At 35.4% G+C, this 19287-nt stretch overlaps 1 protein-coding gene across 1 annotated transcript in view; it reads right to left on the reverse strand.

Annotated features, from left to right (window-relative positions):
* LOC135219339 (uncharacterized) overlaps positions 1-19287 on the reverse strand; it is a 353665-nt gene that overhangs the window by 252265 nt on the left and 82113 nt on the right. The window contains 1 exon segment of the mRNA XM_064256015.1: positions 15520-16074. Coding sequence (XP_064112085.1) covers positions 15520-16074 — 555 coding nt within the window.

Genomic DNA, 19287 nt, shown 5'->3' on the forward strand with positions numbered 1-19287 from the left:
GGAGACTAAAACGGAGATAATTAAAAAGTATGAAGCTGGCATGCGATTGAGTGTGATCGCCAAGGAATATGGCCGAAATCTGTCGACAATAGGCACCATCCTTAAGCAGAAGGAAGCCATCAAAGCAGCTACACCTTCCAAGGGCGTGACTATTTTGTCTAGCAAGAGGAGCCACGTGCACGACGAGATGGAAAGGCTTCTTCTTGTCTGGATAAAAGACAAAGAAATCGCTGGCAATACGATAACTGAGATGGCAATCTGCCACAAGGCCAGCACTATTTTTGGCGATTTGATTGCGCAGGCCAAAGACGACCGAGGAGACGGGACATTGACGCCAACCCCAGACTTCAAGGCTTCTTGTGGGTGGTTTGAAAAATTCCGTAAACGGACTGTCATCCATTCGGTGGTGCGGCATGGGGAGGCGACCAGCTCGGACACAAAAGCGGCCGAAGCCTTTATTAAGACGTTCAACGAGATGACGATCAAGGAAGGCTACAGTTCGCAGCAAGTCTTCAACTGTGATGAGACTGGCCTTTTTTGGAAAAAATGCCTTGTCGGACGTACATCACACAGGAAGAGAAGAAGCTACCCGGGCATAAGCCTATGAAAGACAGGCTTACGCTCGCACTTTGTTCCAACGCCAGTGGGGATTGCAAGGTGAAGCCCCTACTTGTCTATCATTCGGAGACTCCTCGAGCCTTAAAGGCCCACAAAGTGCTAAGGAGAAGCTTCCAGTGATGTGGAGGGCTAATGCGAAAGCCTGGGTAACAAGACTTTTGTTCACCGAGTGGGTAAATCTGTGTTTCGGCCCGACAGTGAAGAAATTCTTGGAAGAGAAGCGCCTCCCTCTGAAATGTCTGCTGTTGTTGGACAATGCCCCTGCTCACCCTCCTGGCCTCGAGGAAGATATCCTAGCAGAGTATTATTTTATCAAGGTTCTTTATCTTCCGCCTAACACCACCCCTCTCCTCCAGCCCATGGACTAGCAAGTGATATCGAACTTCAAGAAGCTGTATACGAAACATCTTTTCAAGAGATGTTTCGACATCACCAATACCACAAACCACCCCTTGCATGAATTTTGGAAGGAGCATTTCGATGTTGTGATATGCATCCGACTCATCGATCAAGCTTGGCAGGAGGTTTCGAGGCGAACCTTGAATTCTTCGTGGAGGAAACTCTGGCCTGATGCCGTATCTGCCCAAGACTTCGAGGGATTCGACGTGGGTGAAGCTGATGCAGATTCAGGAACAGTTGACGATCCTGGAACTGTTTCGCAACCACATCTTGACGAGATCGTTGCACTCGGCAAGTCCATGGGGCTGGTCGTCGGTCGACGAGGACAACATCAATGACCTTCTCGAGGAGCACCAACAGGAGCTTACAACGGATGACCTGAAGGAGTTGGAGGTCATAACGTCGTTCAAGAAGAGTTCTCTAGCAGCGGCAAGGAGGAGGACGATGACCCTATGACAACAGCAGAAATTAAGGATGCTCTAGCTGCTTTTCATAAGGTGCAATCATTTGTAGAAAAGAGACACCCCGAAAAGGCTTACACAGGTAGTATGCTTGCACAGTTCGATGACGTTTGCCTGAGTCGTTTCAGGAACATTGTCAAAAGTAGGCAGAAACAACCTTCCTTGGAAGTGGTGAAGCAATCTTCCTTGAAAGTGGTAGAAAAAAAAAAACCCGTAAAGTATAAAAGAGTAAAAAAATGTAAAAACCAAAAAAAGAAAAAAAAAAAAAAAGTTTAATTTTAGGTTTTTTGTAAAGTTAAGTGTTACGGTTTTGTTAACACCTTAACGCCGATTGGACGTATTAAACGTCGATATAAATTGTCTGTTGGGTGCCGATTGGACGTATGGTACGTCGATATAAAAAAAGTTTTTTTTTAATTCGCGGAAAAATAGTTATAGGGCTACTAGGCAAAAACTTTTGAATCACGCGCCTTGGGGGATGCTGGGAGCTCACGGATCAAGGCGTTGTTTTGTTTACAATCGTTACCCAGGCGCGCAAGTGCGAATTCCTTCTTTCACGCACTAAAAAGCATCAGCGACACATCTTGGAAATTATTTCGTCACTTTGACATGATTTTTGCACCATTTTATATTAGCCGTTACATGGAGTGTTATATATGAAAATATGCGCAATTTCATGTAGAATACAAATTAAAAAAACTCATGGTTGTAGCTTTTAACAGTTTTGAAATATTTTCATATAAATAACGATGTGCCGAAATGGTTGAAAAACGCAATTGTAAACTAAAACTCTTATATTCTATAAACATTCAATCATTTACCTTTATTTTGCAACAAATCTGAAGTCTCAAGCACACCATTTTGATTTATGGTGAATTTATGAAAAAACTTTTTCCTTATGTCCGCGCTGTAACTCTTCCGACAAAATCATAAATTTTTTCGTCCGATTGTCGTAATGTTTACACCATTTTAAATTAGCCGTTACATAAAGTTTTATATATGGAAATATGTGCAATTTCATATAGAATACAACTAAAAACAACCCATGGTTGTAGCTTTTATCAGTTTTGAAATATTTTCATATAAATAACGATAAGTGCCAAAATATCAACCTTCGGTCAATTTTGACTCGACCAAAATGGTAAAAAAACGCAATTGTAAGCTAAAAATATTACATTCTAGTAATATTCAATCATTTACCTTTATTTTGCATCAAATTGGAAGTCTCTAGTACAATATTTCGATTTATGGTGAATTTATGAAAAAAAAAAATAATATCCTTACGTCTGCGCGGTAACTCTTCCGAAAAAAAATCAGAAATCTTTTCGTCCGATTGTCGTAATGTTTGCACCCTTTTAAATTAGCCGATACATAAAGTTTTATATATGAAAATGTGCGCAATTTCATGTAGAATACAACAATAAACCACCCATGGTGTAGCTTTTATCAGTTTTGAAATATTTTCATATAAATAACGATAAGTGCCAAAATATCAACCTTCGGTCAAATTTGACTCGACCGAAATGGTCGAAAAACGTAATTGTAAGCTAAAAATATTACATTCTAGTAATATTCAACCATTTACCTTTATTTTGCAACAAATTAGAAGTCTCTAACACAATATTTCGATTTATGGTGAATTTATGAAATAAACTTTTTCCTTACGTCCGTGCGGTAACTCTTCCGAAAAAATCAGAAATTTTTTCGTCCGATTGTCGTAATGTTTGCACCATTTTAAATTAGCCATTACATAGAGTTCTATATATGAAAATGTGTGCAATTTCATGTAGAATACAACAAAAAACAACCTATGGTTGTAGTTTTTATCAGTTTTGAAATATTTTCATATAAATAACGATTAGAAAAAATTCGTCCTACGGTCAACTTTAACTCGACCGAAATTATCAAAACTGCAATTGTAAGCTACAACACTTACAGTCTGGTAATATTCAATCAATTACCTTCATTTTGAAAAAAAGGGAAGTCTCTAGCACAATATTTCGATTTATGGTTAACTTTTGAAAACAGCTTTTTTTATGTCCGCGCATTAAGAATTCATGCATCATTTTGTGATAATATTTTCTCTGTGTTGCCTCGATCGTTTTACAATGCGTTATATACCAAAATTATCGCAATTTAACCCTTAAACGCCGAAGCTGTAAAAAAAAAATTGTCTTCCGTGTGCCGGAGGTGTTTCGGAGTGAGAGCGGAAGTGGAAAAAATATTTTTTTCAAAAAAACACAGCGCGCTTAGTTTTCAAGATTAAGAGTTCACTTTTGGCTCCTTTTTTTGTCATTGGCTGAAGTTTAGTATGCAACCATCAGAAATGAAAAAAATTATCATTATCATATATAAATAATGCGATATATGATAGTGCAAAAACGAAATTTCATATATAATCGTACAAGTTACTTTTTTCGTTGTAATGTACACTAAATTGTGATCATTTTGGTATATAACACATTGTAAAACGATAAAAGCAACACAGAGAAAATATTATCACAAAATTATGCATGAATTCGTAACGTGCGGACGTAAAAAAATATTTTTTTTTTAAATTCACCATAAATCTAAATATTGTTATAGAGACTTCGAATTTGTTTCAAGATGAAGTTAAATGATGGAATATTACGATACTGTAAGAGTTTTAGCTTACAATTGCAGTTTTCGACCATTTCGAACGAGTTAAAGTTGACCAAATGTCGAAATTTTTTTATAAATGTTTTTTATATGCAATTTTTTCGGAAATTAGAAAAGCTACAACCTTCAAATATTTTTCCTTTTATTCTACATGAAATTGCGCACATTTTCATATTATAAAACTCTATGAAATGCCTAATATGAAATGGAGCAAATTTTCCGAGAATCCGATGTAGGCATTTCGGAGATTTATGGCGGAGAATCCTCGCGCGTAGGGAAGGAAAGTTTTTTTTCATAAATTCACCATAAATCGAAATATTGTGCTAGAGACTTCCAATTTGTTGCAAAATGAAGGTAAATGATTGAATATTACTAAAATATAAGAGTTTTAGCTTACAATTGCGTTTTTTGACCATTTCGGGAGAGTCAAAGTTGACCAATCGTGGTTTTTTTTTCTATTTATCGTGATTTATATGCAAATATGTCGAAAAGGGGAAAAGCTACAACCTTCAATTATTTTACGTTGTATTCTACATGAAATTGCGCACATTTTCATATATAAAACTTTATGTAACGGCTAATTTAAAATGGTGCAAACATTACCACAATCGCACGTATGATTTTTTCGGAAGTGTTACCGCGCAGACGTAAGGAAAATGTTATTTTTTTCATAAATTCACCATAAATCGAAATATTGTGCTAGAGACTTCCAATTTGTTACAAAATGAAGGTAAATGATTGAATATTACTAAAATATAAGAGTTTTAGCTTACAATTGCGTTTTTCGACAATTTCCGTAAAGTCAAAATTGACCGAAGGTTGAAAATTTGTCACATCATTTTTTATATTGAAAATATTTCAAAATGATATAAAAGCTACAACCATGGGTTGTTTTTAGTTGTATTGTGCATGAAATTGCGCACATTTCCATATATAAAACTTTATGTAACGGCTAATTTTAAAATGGTGCAAACATTACCACAATCGCATGTATGATTTTTTTCGGAAGACGAAGGAAAAAGTATTTCATAAATTCACCATAAATCGAAATATTGTGCTAGAGACTTCCAATTTGTTGCAAAATAAAGTAAATAGTTGAATATTACTAAAATATAAGCGTTTTAGCTTACAATTGCGTTTTTCGACCATTTCGGTAGAGTCAAAGTTGACCGAAGGTTGAAATTTTGGCACTTACCATTATCTATATGGAAATATTTCAAAACTGATAAGCTACAATCATGAGTATTTTTTTGTTGTATTCTAAATGAAATTGCGCACATTTTCATATATAATACTTCATGTAACGGATAATTTAAAACGGTGCAAAAATTATGTCAAAGTGACAAAATAATTTTTGAGATGTGTCACTGATACTTTTTAGTGCGATAAGAAAGAAATTCGCGCTTGCGCGCCTGCGTAATGATTGTAAACAAAACAACGCCTTGATCCTTGAACTCCCAACATCCCCCAAGGCGCGTGATTCAAAAGTTTTCGGCTGGTAGGCCTATAAGTATTTTTCCGCAAATTTTTTTAAAAACTTTTTTGAGTTGACGTATGGTACGTCTATTCGGCATACGGGAGACATTTTGACTCAACGTTTAATACGTCCATTCGGCGATTAAGGGTTAATGTACAATACAACAAAAAAAATACCTCATTAGCTTTAACAGTTTTGCTCACAGCGCAATTTGTATACAATTACGTATATATAAAAAAAATTTTTGCACTGTCATATCTCAATAATTATATATGATAATGATTCTTTTTTCATTTCTGATGGTTGCATACTAAACTTCAGGCAATGACAAAAAAAAAGGAGGCAAAAATGAACTCTTAATCTTGAAAACTAAGCGTGCTGTGATTTTTTTTTTTCCGTTTCGGCGCTCACTCACGAACGCCACCGGCATACGGGAGACGATTTTTAAAATACCGCTTCGGCGTTTAAGGGTTAATGTGTTTCGTACAGTTTAGTCTATATTTCCTGACATTTTTAATGTATTTCGTAAAGTTAAGTGTACTACGTACTACATAACAAATTTTCTGCTGTTTGTCCTCCTCCTCTGTCGCCACTTTCAGAGATAGCCTCACTCGAAAGGTAAGCTTCCACATTTTACTACATATGTACGTATGTACGTACAGTACTTCTTGTATACCATGCACACTAATACACTTTATTTACAGGTACTATGTAGCACATATTGGTAGTACGTATCAAGTTAGGTATTGAATGGTCCAAATTGTTGTATTTCATTGTTTATTTCTCAATTTAGCTTTAATATAAAATTTACTGGGGTGTTTTTGTAGGGCTTGGGACGAATTAGGCAATTCACATGCAAAATGCAGTTCAAGATACGAAAAGCTCAGGTTACGAAGGCCGCCTCAGAATGGATTAATTTTGTATGTCGAGGTACCACTGTGCTTGGTAAAGAAAAGCTATACAGTTGATCATCCTAAAACCGGCATTCTATGGACCAGGAACTCCCGCGGTTCGGCTTGATTCAGCTGCTATTAGTTCACTGCACGGCCAACAGGGTGTAGCCACGTATTGTTTACAACTTCAAGACAGCAAACACTTGCCATATCTCCTTTGTTTTTATGAAAATAATTCTCAGTAGTAAAGAAAAGAAAATGTGTGAATTCTTAGCAATGAAAAGAAAATGTGTGAAGTCAAATGTTTTTTTATATTTACTTGGAAATAAATATATATTTTTTAAAAATTCCCCTTGAGAAGTGAAAATAAATAATACTTTTTAATTATTCCACTTTAGAAGTTTCGACCAAGTAAAACCTTTTAATCAAAACAATGAGACATTTGGCATGCACAAATTCCTTACTCTTAGTATGCTTGAAAGACTTGTATGTGATACAGTTTGATAATTTCTTTTATACAACTGTGTATTTACATATTCGACACGTAACCCATGAGATCAGATGATACTAGAGGTAAGAAGTACAAGTGTAAATCTTTATGTATGCTAGAAAATGTTTATCCCATTAGCAAATAGTTTGGTGTTCACTTTCCTCAATAGATGGCAGTGTGCTTTGATTATGTTTGGCGGCACATTCCAATGCACTGTGATCACCGAAATTCATTCATTATTTTTTCCATCTTGCTACCCTCTACAATAAAAAAGAAATGATGAAAAAACTAATAGCCAAAGGTAATTATAAATACCAAATTTAGGATGTGAAAGTCACCGTTATATAATAATGTGCAGATTCTGAGAAAAGTTTAGTACAGTATTGACTTACTATTAGGCTAACTCGGGAATGAAGGCTAAATGTGTTAAACTATTTTAAAGAAAATTATACTCGAGAATAACACGCTTAACGACGGATTCTCTTAATGACATGGTCTCTGGAATGGAACGTTATAACCATTGCTTAAACACTGCAGCCATAAACAACTGAATGATAACAGCTATTTTGCTCCAATAACCGAACCAAATCTGATAATAACAATGTTTTGCTTGCCTTTCAGCCATTGCATGATAGTAGAAAATAACCGTAGTAAAAAAATAACCGTAGTTATGTTACAAATGATGTTAAATACGTAGAACATGACTTGAATATCTTTGCATTACAGTGGGGCATCGCTTATTCACGGATCAGTATTCACGGATCCAGTTAATCACGGGTTTTTTCTTGGACCGTTTCTCATGTTACATCACTGGTATGAATCGCTGCATCACGGGTTTGTTGTGTTGCGTATGCGATGTTTTTCGGTAGGCTAACCCTCGGCCGTGGTCCGATAACTACCAACATTCATTTAAAGACTCATATAATGATATTAACTGACAATAAAGGTAATAAAACCATTCTCACCTAATATATTATTGTCCTATCTTCGAAATAAATAGCCTATTCAAGGTTTATGTACGACGTTCATTGGTAGGCTAAGCGTAGTTGCAGTGCGATAACCACCAACGTACACAAACATTCACATTGATATTAACTGACAATAAAGGTAATCCATTTCTTACCATATAATATTATAGTCATATCTTCATAATAAATAGCCTATTCGAAGAATAATTCCACATCATTGCACTCAACTTATCGTCGGAGTGGCCAGCCAAAAATGTAAGCATATACCTTTTACCCTTTACATACGAAAATGGTTTATGTATACGGTTGCGTTCAAAGCGACATTTTTTGTTTTGATAAACTTTTAGAAATTTTAATAGTAGTGGTAGTGATATTACAGTAGTAATAACATTAAGGCTAAAATTAATTCGAACTTCATTATTTTTTTGGCAGTATTCGTATATAACTTCTCTGAACAATGAAGTCATACAAACGCTATTTGTCATAGATTATCGTAAGTATTGCTGTTTGTTATTGGCGACGAAGCGTAAACGAAATACATAAAAGCATTTTTTACCTTATATATTATCGTCATATCTTCATAATAAAAAGGCTATTCGTGGAGTAATTCCATATCAGTGAAATCAATTTTATCTATGCGAGGCCCTGAACAATGAAGTCATACAAACGCTATTTGTCATAGATTATCGTAAGTATTGCTGTTTGTTATTGGCGACGAAGCGTAAACGAAATACATAAAAGCATTTTTTACCTTATACATATATTATCGTCATATCTTCATAATAAAAAGGCTATTCGTGGAGTAATTCCATATCAGTGAAATCAATTTTATCTATGCGAGGCCAGCCAGCTGACAAAATGTACGTACGTATATGAAAATCAAATTATGGTAGCGTTCACAGCAAGATTATCTTTCGAAATTTTTATAGTACTATTCATGCTACGTAGTAATAATGTTTGGAATATACGTAACATTAATTTTCAATACAAAATATCATCGTTATTTTGGTAGTGAATAATAGTTTAGAATTATCATACATACACTGCATTGTTATGGGTTTGTGCCAGTGATAAAAAAACCAAAATAACGTTCTCCTTTAAGTCAACGCGTTTAGGAAAAACATGACATAGAATCGACTTTGCGACTTCGATCACTTTGATATTTTTAACGATACAATAACTATCATTTGTACTACTAAAACCATCTTCACATAAGTAATTTTTCGTGAGATATGTGTTGTTACAAAAGCTAGCTTATACATAAAAGGCTTTTATAATTTAAGTCATCTTAGATATACATATGTACCCAAACTCATTGTGGGGAAATTTACTACTGTTTCCTCGGATATTGAAATACTTTAGCATCATTCAAACACTTTAATAATAATGAATGAAATAAATACTAGGCTATACATATTTACATCGTATACAAATACTACATACAGTTATATACACATACTTTTATATACAAAATTAATCATATGAGTAGTGATCAGACGACAGCTGTGCACTGGACTACGTACGTACTACTTGGAAGATAAAACAAACAAAAATTTTGTTGTTGTTAGTCGCCGGGATAGATTAACATTTTTCCAGAGATTAAAGAGCTGAATTTTGTTTTGAAGGTATGTCAACCGCGTTAGTAAATAGGTATCATCTTCTAAGGAATTTTTTTTTCTCTTTTTGCGGAAGAATCTTCAAGCCATTTTGCATTCAAAGTAATGAGAAGGAATCATTCTATTCTTCATGAAATCAGTAAAAAATATACTTACACTAATAATAAAAACTAAAACTACGTACTGTATGCAAAACACATACATCATCGTTAGCTTCGTGTGTGTAAACGTTCATTCTAAGAAATTACAGAGTAGTATAACTAACACCTGATTGGTTGGTTGGTAGCCATGGAGATCTGTTATCCAATGACTGCCCTCTGCTTCTGTTCTATTTATAGACATACGCCATGGATGGCACTAGGTTTGAACGTTACCATGTTCGTGATTTTCTGACTGCTGACGGCAAAAATTACTCAATAATTTTCTTTATATAATTATTCCTTCGTGAAAACAATAATATAATATCGCGGTTGACATACCTTCAAAACAAAATTCAGCTTTTTAATCTCTGGAAAAATGTTAATCTATCCCGGCGACTAACAACAACAAAATTTTTGTTCGTTTTATCTTCCAAGTAGTACGTACGTAGTCCAGTGCACAGCTGTCGTCTGATCACTACTCATATGATTAACTTTGTATATAAAAGTATGTGTATATAACTGTTAACTTTGTATATAAAAGTATGTATAGAATGTATGTAGTATTTGTATACGATGAAAATATGTATAGCCTAGTATTTATGCATTATATTATTAGTGTTTGAATGATGCTAAAGTATTTCAATATCCGAGGAAACAGTAGTAAATTTCCCCACAATGAGTTTGGGTGCATATGTATATCTAAGATGACTTAAATTATAAAAGCCTTTTATGTATAAGCTAGCTTTTGCAACAACACATATCTTACGAAAAATTACTTATGTGAAGATGGTTTTAGTAGTACAAATGATAGTTATTGTATCGTTAAAAATATCAAAGTGAACGAAGTCGCAAAGTCGATTCTATGTCATGTTTTTAACTTTAACGTATAGTGGTATGAAAAACACCAGTGTGTCGTAGCGATGCGTCATCAATATAGTGGTATGAAAATACCACATGGTGTTGTACCGATACGTAATCACAAAGTACAAATCCTTTTCCCGGACCATCCTCAGAATTTTACGACTCTTCAACTTCAAGATCGATATGGTAAAATATATTATATAGTCATACTTATTGTTAAAATTCACAAGTTGAACTGCAAAACATTATTATATTTTGATTGTTATGTACATATTTTTTGTGTTTTACGGAAATGTTTGTTTTGAAAATAATACCTATTAGTGAACATATGGTATTAATTGTCCCACTATTTTATTATAGGTGATCTTAATTATCTCACATTCATTTAACAGTATTATATTAATATTTATTTAAATAAACTGTAATTAATAAATAACAATAATGAAAAACATAAAGGGAAAAAATGTTTTTGCTGCAGTAGTGGTGTTTGTTTGATTATGCATCTGACCTCACATTCCGAAATCTGAAAAATTCCAAAAACCGAAACTTCGGAATGTGTGTGTACTGCACTTTTTTAAACACGCACACAATGTCTACACATTTACTGCAAATTACAGTACGTACGTATTTATTCCTGAGAGAGAGAGAGAGAGAGAGAGAGATAGAGACGAGAGAGAGAGAGAGAGAGAGAGAGAGAGAGATAGAGAGAGAGAGAGAATGATTAAGGACTCCAAGGCGTGTTATTTTTACAATTATTTTATCTTGGGATTTTTTTAATCTTGAGATTTTCTATTCAATTCTCGAGATTAATAAGAAAATTACCGTAAATTGACTAGCATCAGCACACATCTGAATGACTCGGCCATTAGCAGGCTAAACCACCAACCTTATGAACTTGCATGATACATGAGATACATGACAAAACACAAAACCACTGTTTATTGGTGAAAATTAGGGGGTTGCACGATATGGGAGATTGCACGTTATTCGAGTATATACGGTATGTGATTTTTTTTAGCCTTTTATGGAACAAAATCTAGCAAGAAATTGCCATTCCCAGTTGGCAACACTGGCCTACAAACGTTTGTTTGTTGTTGTTATGAAAAGTGTGTGCGGCGCGTTCTTTAAATTGTACCCATATAAACGAGTTAATTATGTGGCATCCAAAAGCCCTGATTCTTTTACTCTTATGGGAAAGACGCCTAAAGGTCAGATGAAGGTTTTTACGTGGAATATACTAGTATTAACGTGTTGTGACGAAGGGAAGAGATGTTTCGCTGCATACTGTTGGTAGCATTATCGTTATTATATTACTGGATTGCACTGCAAAATCGTCGCCATCTTTTATCAACATAGATTGTTGGTGAGTACCCATATGATTTACATATTTTGATAGTTCTCTTACCACTCATCCTCTCTTTCCTTGTAAAAAAAAAAAGAGGCCCACCATGCGTATGTAGGCTTCTAGCTGTAATCCCTAGGCTAGTAGGCTACATATGTACAGTAGTACATATACTACATTTATTTTTTAAGGCTAATTTTGTACAATAACTTTAAAACTGTCTTGAATTTAGTTTTAGGTGATAGTTGAAAACATATTTGGTGTTTGAACTAAAGTAGGCAGTTATAAACATTGGAATAGTGGTCTTGGGTGGGTTAACTATTAAAGTAGGCAGTTTTAAGCAATTTTTGAGGGGGGTATCAGGATAACACGGGTATTTACTTATCACGGGGGGGTTCTGGGCCCTATCCCCCGTGGATAACGAGGCCCCACTGTATACCTTTATTTGGTATGGAGAAAATATTACAGGGAAACATAGTATGTTGCTAAATTTAAGTTGAAGTAGTAGCTGAAGCTGAGAAAACAAAATGTTCACACTTCTAATGACTTTAAATTATTGTGCATCAGCAACATGGATGCAACTCTACTAAACATAATGGTGGAGAAAAAAGTATTTTTATAAAAAGTACTGGCCATGATAGAACACATTTTATCATTGTTTTCACCCTGATAACAGAAAAATATGTAAATCTCATATTATTATGATATAAGATGAAAATAATGAACGGAATCAGTTTTTTTACATACAAAACATACTCCAGACACCATTTATCAATGAGAAAAAAACAATTGAGTTCACAACAAGAAGTACTTATGTCATATTTTAACATAAAATCACTTCATATAATGAAAAATAACCTTATCCCATATAAAGTTTCTAGAGATCTACTTACGCTAAATAGAATAAAGAAAATCGCTCTGAATAGTTAAATAGGGCAAAATAAACCTGCCTCTGCCCTCAGCTTACTTTTCCAAACTAAAACAATGATAGCTTTGTTCGTATTTTATAATACTATATGTAATAATAGAAGACTGAATCTGTGTCTTCCCCCCAGGATTATTGAATGAGATCTATAAACTTTGAAAAAGAAGACAGGAATTCTTGACTCTCCCCTCCTCTGGCCCTGGCAAAGGAGACCGACGACATGAAGCAGAAGGCCTAGAAGGATCCTCATCCTTCCCTTAAGCCACTGGAGAAGCTTCAACACTCTGGGGAGAGTGAAGGCCATCATGAACTGGAACACATCCATGTACGTGCAAGGGTGAAACACGTCTGTGCTGAGATACGAGCTCGCTTACGGATGATAAAGCTAGATGGCTGAGCGCTTGGGAGCTCTCTATGACCGCTACACTCGTTCAGATCACGTGGTCGTCAACTTCTGTACATATCTCCCAAGCATCTCCCGTGTTGTGTTTGCATTATTTATGTGATTTTCACTGTATCTGTAAACACTCTTTGTAATAAGTGATGGGTCCTAAGAAAGCGAGAGGTAAAGTTGGCAGTGAGAAGAAAAAAAACACATGACGATGGAGATGAAGTATGAAATTATCAAGAAACATGAGCGTAGTGTCCTCATGAGTGTGTTAGCACACGATTACGAGTGGAGTATATCGACGATAAGTACAATCCTCAAACAGAAGGATGCTATCAAGAGCACAAAGGCTTCCAAAGGCCTAACTTCAGCTCTTCTTAATAACACTTGCCTGACTCATTTCCGCAACATTTTGAAAGGAAGGCACAAACAAAGCTCCTTAGATAGGTTTTTGTTTAAAAGGCCTGTGGCAAGTGGAAGTGAGGCAAAAAGAGCTAAGAAAAGTGAAGAACAGTAAATAAATAAAAATTTAAAAAGTAAAAAAATAAAAAAGTAAAAAGGAATAAAAAGTAAAAATAAAAATTAAGCTAGGTTCAGTTTAAAAAGGAATAAAAAGTAAAAATAAAAATTAAGCTAGGTTCAGTTAAGTTCATTTTAAGTTTAAGTATTACACTATGTGTAAGGAACAGTATTAAATACGGTACCATACAACTCTCTCTCCCTCCCTCCTCCGCACACACTGCCGTTAGCCGCTATCGTCTGTCTCGAAGGTAGGAACTCGTAATAAAACCACATTTTATTTCATATCACAGTAATCATTTATTACATCACTTTGTGTGTGTGTGAGTGTGAACAATATGTCTATACAGTATAGCAATTAAAAACATGTTTTTTCCATTGTTATTATAATTGATTTGGGTGTTTTTAGGGGGCCAAACAGATTAAATTTTTGTCATTTATTTTATATGGGAAAAATTGAATTGAGATACGAGTAATTTGACTTATGAGTTCGGTCCGGGAACGAATTATACTAGTATCTCAAGGTATTACTGTACTTCCAAAGACAAACCGATGGAATAAAAGGAGAGGCAAAGCATCAAAAGAAGCAGAGGGAAAATTTCTGGAAGAAGGGGACGCTGAACTGTCCACTCGAGGAGGCGAGAAACCTTCCCAAGAAGAACAAGTAGATACTCTACGGTGCTCCCTCTTTTTGTAGAAAGCCATCCACTGCGACACAGCCCAGGTACAACACTCCTGGGAAGGGTTAGTGACAGTACAAAAATTAAAATGGCATCTACTGCAAGTGGTATGGGGGTCAGTAATGGAAGACGCCAAACACCTCGAGCACAGAAATCCTTGAACGCCCGGACACATATGTTGATGGGGCCTAGAATCCTTGGTGGACTCCATGATACACAATCAGGCACACACACACTGAAAGCAAGCACAAAGAAATGACAAGCTAACAAAGAAACTGGCTTGAGAAGGAGAGTAAAAGCAACTACCCTTCAAGGCTGTCAAAGAAAGACTGATGTGTCACGAGGTACTAAGCCTGGTCAGTGACCAGCTTCCACCTCATATATGCATGAGCTGCCAGAAACCACAGATTCCTTGCTTTACAATCTTTCATTGTCTTAACCAGTTTTCAGTTGGCACTAGAAGATTATCCTATTGTTAAGACCGAAGGTTTGTTCTGCATATGAACAATGCACTTTTTGTGATAAAACTATTTTTAAAAAACAAGGTATAAGCATTTTTTGTGGTTTTTTCCTGAGTTTGAACTAACAAAATAGGCAGTTTTCAGTGATTTTATAGGGATTCTAAGCATTGCTGGGGGTTTGGTACGCGTCCCCCACAAATATGCAGAGTCCACTGTACACTTCAATATCCTTGTTGCAATTTTCAACTTACAGAAATAAGTTTAACAGAACCTAACCCTACCATGAGTTCAAAGTCTAAGTAACAAAGAATTGTGTCTGCACTTTTGCAAACTTAACATAAACCTTTAGATAATGTAATCAGCTAAGCTGTAACTACTTTCAGTGAGCACTTCACACAAACTACTCAATTGTGTTACTCCTACTAGATACCAATATTTTCAAGAGAAAAAGGAACAGTTTAATGAGTTTGTCTTTTATACAGAAAATTTTTGAAGATTTAAACTATAATCATTTTAACACACTACAAAATATTCTATGACTGAAAGGATATGGGTTGCTTCAATGTGTAACTGACATCATACCTCAGTGAATAACAAAGACTCCATAGAAACTGGAAATAACGAATAGCTTGACCACTTACCTTTGGCTCAACAATTCTTTGGGACTTGAGATTTCCTTAGAGCCTCCTAGCCTGCTCAAGTCAGGCTGTGATTTTGAGAGACTTGACTTTGATAAATCGATGTGTTCCGACTTTTCAGAGTCTTCCATTCGCCAAATTGGATACGCAGGAGGAGGAGGATAATTGACGTAATTCACCGTTGTATCTAAGTCACTTAGTAACGGTAACTGAGATGTATTTTTACTGACTGTACCCACACTCTCCAATATATCTATGCCACTGTTTGAACTTGAAGCACTCTGGTTGTTCTGTCCACATTTTCCATCTCGGTTCAACAGATGTTTTAACACTTCCGATTGGTCTAAATATGAAGATGGAATATCAGGTAAATCAGTTGCAGCATGATATTTCATAGCAGAACTACGTGTTGATAATTTGGGAGAGCCAGGAATACTGTCACTTAAATATGATGATACAGAGTTCTTCTGGGTTAGAGTGGAGTCTAGGAGAAGGGGGGAATTAATGAGGGAAGAACTGAAGTTGATGGTGTCTGTTACACTATTCAGAGTGGAAGACCTAAAAACAAAGAAAAATAAAAACAAAATAATATACATACTACTATAAAAACAAAGTAATCCAGCTGGATTCAATGTAGTTACATTATTATTTCTCATATCAACACTACTATTTTAACTCGGACCTTGAATAATTTCACCACTATTTTACCTCAGACCTTAAACAACTTCACAAAATTTAATGACGACTTTAAATTGGCAGCTTAATGAAAGGTAAATTCCAAAGCAACATCTATGACTCAAGCTGAATTAACACAAACTTGGGTCTGTTGCTTTCCATCAGTTGGAGAGTTTACTTAGTACTACAGCATGATTTTTCCTGTAGACTTTGAACTTGAATAACTTGTCAAATTTCAAAAATAAAGCCTTAAACTAGACACAATATGACCATCATATAGCACCAATGAGCACCCATCCCCATACTAAAAAAATTTTCACTCAATCACCTGAACGAGTTAGTAAACCTTAATATAATAAACCCCACCAGAGTCACTGCTGTCATTATCAGGACTGCCTGATAGTTCAGGTCTACTACTTCACTGTCATTTCCAAATAAAAGCCTCTGTATTGTCATTGAGAGAAATGAACCCTCTGGCATTTTGATGGTCACTAAATATCCAGCCCTTGTTCTGAGATCATCCTGCATGTTGGAAATCAAACGTTACCACTTGTCATTATTAAACAGATTCTTACAATGACAAGGGATACACGTTATCTATTACAAGCTGCCTAACTAGAACAAAAAAGAACGATGACTGCGATCGGTTTCACATAATGGAAGAGACCTTCTGATGATTGAGATTAGTCATATGCAGCAAAAGGGTTAATACACCTCAATGTGCTGTGGCGCTATATGACTACTTGTGGCTGCTGGGTGATAACCACTTCACAAAAGATCTCAATCCTTGGTCTGTGCAACAGCCACTAGGAATAGTCTTCCTCAGACTTGGGATGAGTTCACTGCTTTAAGGATTATATTCCAGCAATATTTCCTTAGCCTATTCATTATCTTATTTACAGTTATTTGCTGCTTATCAAATATATTCTTCTTTACTTTTATGATATTACTAGCTATATAAAGTCTTCTGTTTATATATATTTATATATATATATATATATATATATATATAGATATATATATATTATATATATATATATATATATATATATATATATCATTTTGAATTGTTTTGGCTATTTTGGTCTTTTCCCTTTCTCTACATATACTGTACACATGAAGGGTAATATATATCCATCAAGAAATAATGATTTGCTTTTAGATATGGTGGTTCTAAATGTCTTTTCCCCAGAATACATGCATGCTTGGCTATGCTGGTAAAGGGAATGCAGTGCATCAGGTTGTGGCACAGGGAGACAAAATAAACTTTTGTTTATATAATATCCCTTTTTGACATTTGGTCCACATGCTTAATATATTATAGCTGATATTTGCTAATAAATGTGCATGAAGGATAATCTTGGGAAAGTTAGAACATAGTTGCCTTGGGGAAAAACTGAGAAAAACAGCAGAATAGCCTAGATAAATCAAAACAAGATTAATATTATGAATATAAAAAATTCCTTGTAGTTACAAAATCTTACAATGCGTGCCTAATACATAAGGGTTGAACTACTACAATAGACAGGGTGTACTAGGAAAACCATGTAAGTGGTGTCTTGTGGCTGGAAAATGGACAGCCATCTCAAAAGACTGACATGGTTAGGAAGGATATTTGACAAAAAAAAAAAAAAAGGAGATGAAGAACATTGTAGAGAAAAATTACAGACTTAAAAGCAGCAGAATAAAGATCTGTAGGAAAACCCAAATTATTGTGGAAAAAGGGCATTGATGAAGATACACTAGACAAGAATGAAAGAGTACAGCCTGCAATTCATCTGTAAAGAATACAAAACCAGACCATCAAACTGATAATATGGAATTTTCATAAAATTAATATTAATAATACTTACCTGTATGATTTATCTAGCCCTAAATCCCCAAAATCTGCACCAAAATTTACCACATTGGCAAACCTGTTACCTCCTATTCTGTACGCCAGTTGGCAACACTACCATTGACAGTTACAAATCCTTCCCTTGAAAATAAGTTGTGATAGGCAGATCGTGGGGTACGATGGGTGGGACTAGATAAATTATACAGGTAAGTATTATTAATATTAATTTTATTATAAAAATTCCATATTAATAAACATTACCTTAATATAATTTATCTAGTCCAATTAACCACATTAAAAAGGAGGAGGGAATCTGAATAAAATTTTCCTTTCGGGCAAAATAGGAGGAAACAACCTAATCCAATTACGTAATGGAAAAAGAAGAAACAGAAAAATTAATAATAAGACATAAAACAACATAGAAATATTTATCATATGCAGAGTTAAAAACTTAACCCAAAGTCAAAGATACTAAGAGCTCAAAATCCTACCATAATGCCGCCAAAATGCGGTAGTAAAGGACATGGCAATAAATTCTTCGATCAAGACCGAGACCGAAGCCTTGGAAAGCAAGGTTGACCAGAAAGTCGGACAAAATCTGGATTTGGTTTGGGAGGTCAAGAGAATGAAGTATCATCCGCCACCTGATAAACTCCTCTCCGGTGTCGTAGAAGAAAAAAGAGCTTCGTCTTTCCCTCCCCGATCACCTTAAAAAATTTAGTGGCAACGTATGCCCTCACTCTCACAAACCTCTGAGCAAAGGGAAAACGTAAAAATTCCCGCAACCGGGAAGGACTGTCAAGAAAGATCCCTTCTGTATTACAATGAGGCAGAGGCTGTTTCTGCTCTTTAGGCCTCGCCTGAGGACAAAAACTCAAAACTAAACAAAAAAGTTTCTTGAACTCAATATCATGACCACCGTTCAACGAAATATCAATATCACACAAATCCATGTCATCATCCTCATCGTCAGATCCTAACTGTGAAACTTCCTCCGAAGTAACATCCTGACGACTAGCTGTCTTAGAGTCTAACACTAATACCCGTCCCTCCTTCTCCTAAATAAGCGCCCCTTGGCACTGTTACGGGACTAACATTGGGTAAAGATTCGTCAGGCACCTGCCCAGACTGGATTCCCCTAGGCCTTCGCCACGACGGGGTTCACAAGCCGGGGTATCTGTCGCACCGTTAGCCATGATGCTGTCGACAGGTACCTGACAAGGAGCTGAAAATGAATCTAAAAGATTGTTAGACATCCT

Source organism: Macrobrachium nipponense, chromosome 1, assembly GCF_015104395.2.
Source record: "Macrobrachium nipponense isolate FS-2020 chromosome 1, ASM1510439v2, whole genome shotgun sequence".
NCBI lineage: Eukaryota > Metazoa > Arthropoda > Malacostraca > Decapoda > Palaemonidae > Macrobrachium > Macrobrachium nipponense.